General features: G+C 35.2%; 1 protein-coding gene across 1 annotated transcript; it reads right to left on the bottom strand.

The window, feature by feature from the left end:
* Nucleotides 1–723: 723 nt before the first annotated feature.
* LOC114259776 (aspartic proteinase CDR1-like) lies at nucleotides 724–1,893 on the bottom strand. Its single transcript, XM_028199806.2, has one exon. It carries the CDS (start codon nucleotides 1,891–1,893, stop codon nucleotides 724–726), a length of 1,170 nt encoding a protein of 389 aa, XP_028055607.2.
* Between the last annotated feature and the right edge of the window lie 8,348 nt (nucleotides 1,894–10,241).

Genomic DNA, 10,241 nt, shown 5'->3' with positions numbered 1-10,241 from the left:
TGAAGTCTATTAATTGTTGGCCACGGGTCCCTTTACTTGTTGGCCGTGTGCCGTGTATTGACTAAGGGTGTAAATCCCTTTTTATTTATTTATTTATGGTCATTCAATGTAAACCTAAGGGCATTGTATCATGTCTTATTTATATCATCATTGTTGTCGTGAGATTATTCTTGTTCATATTCTCAAATAAATGGAATTATTGTAATGGATTTGGTAATGGATTCGGTTAATAAAAGTCGGGGTGTAACAATTATATGATAAGATAATTATTTAATTATCTATAAGAGAGTTTTATTGAGTGTGGATCTCCATCTATGTATCTCTATATATCAAATATGGAGAAAAGAAATATACGAATGTTGTGTGGTAGTTTACCCATAAGAGATCATTCAAAACTTATGTCTCTCTCTGTTCATCTCTCCACGGTCACCAGTTTTGTACCTTGGAATTTGGGGTGTGTGTTCCATAAGGGAGACTTTAGTAGTCTCTTTACTGATGTGGAGTTTGCAACAAAAAAGGCTCGTAATTCAAGCTTTCAGATCTTAATTCGTAGGTGTTTTTCCACCTAAGGTACCCATATTTCCTTACAAACACAAACAAACAAAAAAACAAAAAAAAAAACAAAAAAAATAAAAGAAACGAAGAAACAAATAAAAATAAAAATAAAAATAAAAATAAAAATTGCAGTTGCAGTTGCAGTTACAGTTACAGTTATTGTTGTTGTCAGTCAAGAACTTCACAATCTATCCTCTGGAAATAGAGCTTCATACTAGCTAGGTCATAAGCAACATTGTAATACTGTTGAGCCCTAATACCAATCACACTTAAGTCTTGAAAATAAGCCGGCAACACTGCCATGCAAAACCTGTCCATTTCACGGTCTTGTTCAAACATGGCCTCCACATCTAACCCCAAATCTAGCCCTTGCGCAAAGTGGAATGTCACAACTGGAAACCCTATAAGGTCTGTGCTCACTCTACCCTTGTAGCACAACCTGTCAGGGTTGGACGAGTCATCCAATTTTGGCAAAATTCCGCCAATCAAGCTTTGCACTTCTGTAATAAGCGGGATGTACCCACCTCTGTCTAGAATGGTTAGTGTTGTTCCAGTGTCTATGATCACTCCACCCTCACCAGACGATGGGTTTCTTTTGAATGTATGTGGATCGATCTCAAGCTGTTTCTCTCCTACGCTTATTCCTTCGAGGGTTAGGTAATACATATTGTTAAACACTTGTATTGGTGTTGAATAGCCTTTAATTTCTGCTTCATCATCCCCTATAACCAACCGGTTATACTCATAGTCAAGATCACTCATATTTCCAATGCAATATGAGAATCTGGAACCTAAGTGTGAAACCAGAGATAACTTCTTACTTGGACCAAGTCCAAGAACCCCACTTGCTAAGCCAATGCCATTGTAACCATAATTTTCTCTGGCTTCAATGAAACCATAATTTTCATGACCACACCCAAACAAAATATTAGAAAGAACACTTGTGCCTTTATTGGAAATGAACCTAACCTCTTCCCTGCCAAGATCTCCTCTTGTGGTCGAGCTATCGACATATTTATAATGGTATGGGCAACTAGTGACAGAAACACAATTTTCTTGAAGGGTGTCAGAAACGCAAGAAGTAGAGTTGCATGATATGTTATCATATGTTGACGACTTGGAAGGATCAAATATGGTGCTTAATTGCTCGAAACAATTTATACAAGGGTGACATTGAACCCAGAATAGATTGCTTCTAGTTTCCATCGCTACAAGTTGTGGAACGGGCGGCTGTCCAATTGAGATATTTACAAGGAAAATAATACCTCCATAGTCGGGTATGACACCACCCCGGACATCCTCCATAGTGCTTTCCTTTAGATAGGTATAGCGAGCCATGGAGCTTTGTATAGTTGAAACAAGTTCAGACTTCGAAAGGGTGACGTTGTGACTATTATAATATGGAAACAAAATTGAATCGTGATGGATAAGTTTTGAGACCAGCCGACGAGTGGGTTTAGTTGTTCTAGAGACAATGGAAGTGCTGGTTCTTGCATTGGTTGATGAGATGAGAATGATACTAACAATTAAGAGAAGACTGAGTTTATGATGATCCATGGAAACAAATTTATTCATCAGATACATATTAGGGTGGTATATATATATATATATATTATAGATATTTGATATGGGATGGTAGGACAAATATATATAGATATGTGGTAGTAGGACAAGCTCACAATCATTCAACGTATTAACTACTTTGGTGCACAATCATCTCATGGCTTCTAATTTTTCTATTTTATTCTCTTTAATGTCAAGTAATTCATGACAATAATGTGACCCAACCATCCACACACATACAAGTTACATATATCTATACTATAATATAAGAGACCCTTTCATTTATGCTGTGGTTGGTTTAGGAATTTGAGAAGTGATTTAGAAAGAGAAATGAAAAATGTAAGTAAAATATGAATAAAATATACATACATTTCACTTCACACATTTTTTTCTTTTTTCTTTCTAAATCTCTTCCTAAATCTCCTAACCAAACAGATCGTGAGGAAAATGTGCCATGGCTTTCTTTTTGTTGTTTTTGCCGGTTTTGACCCTTTGTTTTCATCAAATGCCAGCCTTCACTTAGGAGTTCAATGGAATTTTAATAGTATTTTCATATGGGCTTTTTTTAATTAGGCCTGATTTTGTCTTATTGGTTTTTTTTCTTTGTTAGTTTTCTAAAATTATCTTCCGTTTGTTCTATGGAATACTATCAGTTGCCACACGCGATATGTGTATAAATCAAATAAATAAAAATAAAACAAAATGCTTATTATATATATATATATTGTGTATCAATCAAGTGGTAAGTGTCTTCTTTAGTAAATTCGCGACTTAAGGTTTGAGTCTCACTCCTCTCATTTATCTAATTTAATTATGTATTTATTTAAATCAGAAGCATTTGGTATGAGGAGAATCAACCAAAGGCTTGGATACGAAGTCCAACCTTCACTTAATAATAGTATAGAAGATAGATAAAAAATTGACACTTGGTGTTTGATAATTTAATTCAATGCATAAAACAGAATGCATTAAGTAAAAATGAATTAAATCTGTTTGATAATCACAATAAGTATCACTTAAAAAGTTTAAATAGCTATTAAAATACAGGCTAAAAGTTAACAAAAATGTAAGTGATATAATACATACTTAATTCTGACTGAATGTATAAATAATAATTGTCACGCCCTCAAAATTAATCTATTATATATCATTGACATGCATTATTTAAAGAAGACATTTTATTAATTCATTCATCAGAGTATTACTAAATAATCAAATAAAATGCCCTACAGGCTTACATCTTTCCAAGCCAACACTTGGTTACAAACATTCGAGTTCTAACTCATTACAAGAAAAGCCCTAGGCTTGAGTTTTTACATGTGCTAACAAATAAAAGCAAATAACAGAAAAATAGTCTTCTTCAATCCAGAAGCCAAACCCTCCCAAGCTAATTCCTTGGAGGTAGTTTATCACCTGAACCTGAAAATGATGTTCCCATAAAGGGTGAGCCACAGCCCAGTAGAAATATACTAAACCACGTATAAGCAATGAATAAAGCAATAGCATTCAACAGATGGTTAACCAAGATAATCAATTACTTTATTTTACAGTCTCATGACACTATTGTCTAAGATTCATTTTACTTTCCAATTTTATCAACATGGCTCAGAACCTGGCCAAACTTACAACTGTGAATCACATATATCATATTCACATCCTTCCAATATCAACTAACAAATGAGACTCAAGCTCAAATCAAACACTTCATACTTCCAGATTGATACACATTTTAGTGCTGTATCAATAAAACACTTCTATATAAATAAGCACACATAAAAGTGATGCTAATGGAGTCCATCCCCTATCTCCTCCCAAACAAAATCCGGTTTAGAGGTCCATCCCCTATCTTCCCCTAAACCGTGGAGTACATCCCCTATCTCCTCCCACACATAAACAATGTATGCAAATGCAATGCTCAATCAACACACGTATTTTCTGTATCAATGCCACAGTCAAAATTAATGACTTAACCCATGTGATTAGTTCCAGTTATTCCTAATCCACATGCAATGTCTACAACAATCATGACTATCCTCCACCGATAGTCCAAAACAGTTATTTCTAAACTGAAAATAACTATGTCCACAATTCAATAGACAAATTATTCAAATTATCCAATTATGCCATTTAATCAATGAATTCCCCAATTCCATGAATTTAACCATCTTTTCCCAATTCCATGAATTACTTATACAAATCAATTCAATAATTCAACTAAGGTTTTTCCCAAAATTTACCAAAGTATTCCCAACATATTAAAATACCAAAACTTAGAACATAACCTATAAAATGGAGTAGGAAATCCCTACCTCAAAGAAAACAACCCAAAAAGGTGAAGAAAGAGATGAATGCCCAAAATACCAAAGTGCTCCAAATCGTCAAATGCTCAGATTAAATGGTAGCCCTTGCCTCACTCTATCTTTTTAATGAAGGATCTAGGGTAGAAACACACCCTAAGTGGATCAAATCTAAGAAAGAAGGTGAGTAGGGAGAGAGAGAAGTCGAACCTGGGGTTTTGAATCAAAAGAATATGAAAAAGACTGATCAAATCCCGCTGCTGTGTATATAAACTGGACAGGCTCGCTCGAGCGAAGACTTGGTCGCTCGAGCGACCAGACACAGAGAAACTACGCTCGAGCCAAGGAAGCCTTGCTCGAGCCAACAACTCAAATGCTCGCTCGAGCAAAAGAAAGCTCGGTCGAGCGAAGAACTCAAACCCTCAGGTCTGAACCCAGACACACGCTCGAGCGAAGGAACTATAGCTCGAGCGAAGGATGAACTAACTCGCTCGAGCGAAGAAAAGCTCGCTCGAGCCAAGAATGCACAGCTACAGGTCCAAATCAAACACTACCTCTCGCTCGAGCGAACAACTCCTCGCTCGAGCGAAGAACCAAAAACCTGGACAGCAACTCTTGGTTTCTAAACCCAACCAACCTGAAACAAACCTGCCCAACACATCCTATAATTCCAAAAGAGAAAATAAGGAATAACAACAACAACCATTATACAAATGACAAAATCTACGGAACAGTCCGGATACAATAATTAAATGGGAAAAGACCAGGGTCGCTATAATAATGCACATACATACATGGTTAAAACTTCACCGTTGTCGCCACCACTTCTATCACCGCCACTGTCACCATCATCACCACTCTTACTTCCACCACGACCACTACCACCATCACCACTACAACAACTATTGCCACCGCCACCACAACATCCTCCACCATTGTTATAATTGTATAAGTACTATCATCATTTCACTACTACCACCATACTACCACCACAGTTACCAGCCATGGCATTACCACCTTTTCTCCACCACTATTATAACTACCCTTCACCTCCACAACTATTGTCACCATTATCATAACCACCACCATCATTACACCACTGTCGCCATCCTTTTTACATCCACTACATTATCTATCCACCATCACTAGAACCACTATGTCTTTACATTCACCACTATTGCCATTGTCGTCGCTGTTATTATAATAAAAAAATTAAAAGTTATGATTTAAAAATAATAACTTTTGAATTTGATCTCGTATATATTAAACAATATGTTCTAGTTTGACACTTAATTTTTTAATCAAATAGCTCTACGGTTTAAAAACTTTAGTATTTATTTTTCATTACTTAATTTGCAATTTTTTGCCTTCAGTTTTCAATTTTATCAAACACCACTTTACAATTTACTTCACAATGACAAGTTATGTGTCAATTTTTTTGATGTTAGAGTTTAAAAAATTTTATTTGACAACTAGAAAAAGAATTTTAAAAACGAAGATGTTACATTTACATTAATTACCACATTATCATTAACACAATACTAATAGACCAATAATAGAAAATAATCACATTTTTATTCCATCTTAATCGAACATAATATAAAAGTGTACACTCATTTTATCTATTTATCACATGATATAACTTGTACTATATAATATTGTTCTGTTTGTTTCAACGAAAAACATTTTTTTTTAAAAAAAAAGTTATAGAAAAACATTTTGAATAGAATTTTTTTTTTTTCCAGAAAACTTTTTTTGGTCGCGTTCTCGAAATTAGTGGTATAGGGTGGAGGTCTTGTGGGTGGTGATGGCGGCGATGGTGGCAGCGATAGTGGTGGTGTGATAGTGGTAGTAATGAGGTAGAGATGGTAGTGGTTGTGGCAGTGACAGTGGTGCTATGGTTGTGGTCGTGGTGATGGTGGAGGTGGAGGTGATGGTACTGGTTGTAATGTGGTGGTACTAATAGTTCAGGAAATATTTTCTGCCTTTTAAAAATGAAAAATATTTTTTCACATGTCTTTCTGCCCAAACAAATGGAGCGTTACAATTCAAAATTCCTATCATATATTTAATCTTTTATTTCATTTAGTTCTCTCTCTCTCTCTCTCTCTCTCTCTCTCTCTTCTTTTTCTTCTTCTTCTTCTTCTTCTTCTTCTTCTTTATTTTATTTATTTATTTATTTTTGGAAATAATCTGAAGTAAAGTTTGGTGTTTGGTTCACTAAAAAAAAAAAAAAAATCGAATGGAATGGAATGGTCATTCTTATTTTCCTATGGAATAATAATTATTTTATAATAGAAAATGATAATTTTGTTTAGAATGGATCTCCATAATTTTTTACTTTACCAAATATGAGAATGAATATTTTGAAAAAATTATCATTTTATTCTAATAAACCAATGAAAACATTAGTAAAAGACCTAAAACACATTGTTTGGTTTTCAAATGGTAAAATTATTTTTTGGTTTTTGTTTTTCATGATTTTTGTATTTGGTGTTATTTATTTATTTATTTATTTATTTTTAATACACTTAGTCTAGATGTAGCTAAAAAGTATTTTTAAAAAAAATATGAAGAAATTTGAAAAAGGCATACTAAAAATAAAAATAAAAGAAAAGAAAAAAAAGCACATTTTCATACTTTTTGTTTTTTAGTGAAATTTTTCGGGTTTCTCATAAATATTAAAATTTTAAGTACATTTATATTAAGTACATCAAAACAAATAAAATTTTAATCCGAATAGAAAAAAAATAAAAATAAATGAAGACACAGAAATTGATGTGAAGTTTTCTCAAACTTATTATTATTTGAAGGCATTTGTTATTCCCCAACTTTTAGAATTTTCAATTTTTTTTTCTTCTCGTTTTCATCAACAAATTTAAAATCCAAACATAGAAATTAAAATTAAATCTTAAAAAATATGCCCTCCCTTCCTTAGTCATTGGGCATATTAATTCCATGTTGCTCATTCAAAAGGATAAGTCTCATAAAATTATGAAGTCATTAATAGGTGTCCATTAATGGCTGTAAGGGGTTCGAGGACAATAATGTAATGTTGAATCACCAAAAACTCGAAGCAACTCAAAGTTCTTCTTTGTTTTTAATCTTTCCTCAACACACTTACAAAACATATATTTATTTTGGATCGATATCCGATTGTAATGACTGACTAATTTGAGAGATCAATCCCACCATAGAGGACAGTGGGATTACAGGAAGAAGATCAACTCTCTTGCTTATGTGTCATCTCTTTATTGGCTGGTTATAAATCTGGTTTTTATATTGGTCAATCATAAATAATTTTAGTCTCTTGCTTAAATTGCTATCTTTATAGTTTGCATTTATTGAGAGAAAATTGTACTATTACGTCTTAAATTTGGAGATTTAAAAGGTTGTATTTGAATATTTTAAAGGTTTGGTGTGATAACCCTGTTCCGTATTATGCTAATTGGCCCTTATTATGAATGTGATTATGTGTTTGATATGATTTTGTGTGCCATTATGTGAAAATATGTGGTTTTGAATTTCTATCTGTTCACCGTAGGAAAATCTGTTTGACTTTCTGCTTTGGAAATTAAATTGAAGGCCTTATCGGCCACCAAACCCGAATTAACTACGCTATTGTGATTACTATAATTTTTAGAGCCTACGGTGAAATTTAATTGAAAATTTATTCAGATCAAAATAATTAGATTCGGAACGATTAATTAAGTGCTCAATTATCTAATATTAAAATAATGTGATTAGGAGGGGCTATATAAGGGCCATTATATGTTCAATCCTTCTCTTTTATTCAAATTGGCTGATGTTACTCTAAGAAAAGAGAGAGAGGGTCGGCTAGAGAGGGAGAAAGAAGGAGAATTGTGTGTTTGGCTCAAGTTTGTGAAATTGGAAGGTTGAACTCAAGAATTAACCATAGATTGGGAAGATTGAGCTTCTAGGGTCGAGCTCCAAGGCAAATCATCCAGCCGATCACTGTGAGTAATATCTTAATAAAGATATCTGAAATATGCTATTTGTTCAATTGCTCCTCTTCCTATAAGTCTATTAATTTGAATTGTGGGCAAATGTTTGCTATGCCGAAAGAATGAAAGTATGAATGGGCTAAAAGCCAGTTTGACATGAATGAATGAATGGGCCAAAGGCCAGTCTGACACGAATGAAAGAATGGTGGAGCCAAAGGCCAGTTTGACATGAATGAAAGATAAATGGGCCAAAGGCCAGTTTGACATGAATGGATTGGGCCTGAGGCCGTCTGATGTGTTTGGAACTGCAGTCACTTGATCTATATGTATGCGTACTAGATAGAAATATGAATTAGGCCCAAGGCCGTCTGATGTATGTTGTTCTAATGTGTCTTCTTTATTTGATATTATTCACTGGGCTTTCGCTCACGCTAATTCATGTGTCTGTAGGTGAGCCAAGAGAGGTCCAAACCCAACCTCAGTGAGGTTTGTGTAGAACAACCAAGGTTTTGAGGAGTCAGCCTTTACGTCTCACGCATGAGACTCGTCTTCGCCCTTTTGCTATCCTGTTTTATTTTGTTATGTTGGCGAGGACTTTGGATACGTTTGTATATAGTTTTGACTGGCTGACCTAGACTTGAATGATCCTGTCTATACAGAACTTTATGTTATTGTATTTTCTGATGTGAGTTATTAATATGTATATATATGGTTTGTTATGACGTGCCATGTAAGCACAGCTCTATGGACAAAGTTTTAATTTTTGCTTCCATTTGGCCCCTTTACTCTGATGAGTTATGTCTGTTTAAACATTGAGACCGTAGGTAATCTCAGGATTACTGGCCGGTTATGTCCTTAACCCATGGGGGCGGGTTCGGGCCATGACATTTGGAATCAGTAGGAATTCCAATGATGTGTTAAAAATACTAAGCAAAATGAAATGGACAACTTGAGATTGACAAGTTGAGAGTTAGCAAAACTCCTACAACAATTCAAAGAGAATATCCAAAGCTTTCGTGAAGAATGTGTGACACCTTAAAAAACGGGAACATCACAAAATATATTAACAAAAATAATGTGACGGGCGGGTTCCTTTCCTTTTTTTTTTTTTTTTCTTCGCTTCGTTCTCCATTTGCCTTCGTTGGGTTCGAAGCATCCGGAAATGGTTCCCCAAGTTAAAATTCTAGTTCTTGTTTTTGTCGGTGTTGAATTTCGCTTGTTCCGGAGGATGCGTGGGTGAGTCTGAAGTGACGGGAGCGAAGAGAAATTTTTGGGTGGCTGGGCTTGGGCCGCACGTGCAGGGCCTTAGGCCGCATGTGCGGAGATGGGCCGCACGAGCGACGGGTATGGCCGCACGAGCGGTGGAGGCTTGGACCCAGAAATTGCATACTGTCTAAGGGCGCACGAGCGGATAAGTGGGCCATACGAGCGGCGGGGAAGGTCGCACGAGCGGCCAACTGGGCAGTCCGAACCCTGTTTTTTCCCCTCTTTTTAATCCAAATGTATCTCTCATTTTGGTCATCTCTCTTTCACTCTAAATCCTATTTTTCTCCCCCTTCTCTCTAGAAAACTCCCTCAAGCATTGAAACCCTTTGATTCTTGCAATCTTTGGGCCAAGATCCTCATCCTCTTCCTCTAAATCTTGAAGCTCAAGAACTAGGGCTCCTCTTGGTGTGGTGTTAAGTGAAGAATCAACCATCAAAGCTAGGGTTTCTTTTCTCCATCTTCTCAAAGACTTTGAGGTAGGGATTTCTTGAGTTATATATACAAGTTTTGCTAGATTAATGTTGATTTAAAAAGGGTTTTGAAGTTTTGGGTTGATTTCTTTGATTTTGATTTCAAAATGAGGAGGGTCTTGAAT

Source organism: Camellia sinensis, chromosome 3 (assembly GCF_055761805.1).
Source record: "Camellia sinensis isolate YWXY chromosome 3, ASM5576180v1, whole genome shotgun sequence".
NCBI classification, from domain to species: domain Eukaryota; kingdom Viridiplantae; phylum Streptophyta; class Magnoliopsida; order Ericales; family Theaceae; genus Camellia; species Camellia sinensis.
This window is presented reverse-complemented; position numbering and strand designations above follow the sequence as displayed.

Bases quoted from the DNA above. Each gene is read 5' to 3' on its own strand.
- LOC114259776 (XM_028199806.2), bottom strand. From the start codon at position 1,893: ATGGCTCGCTATACCTATCTAAAGGAAAGCACTATGGAGGATGTCCGG.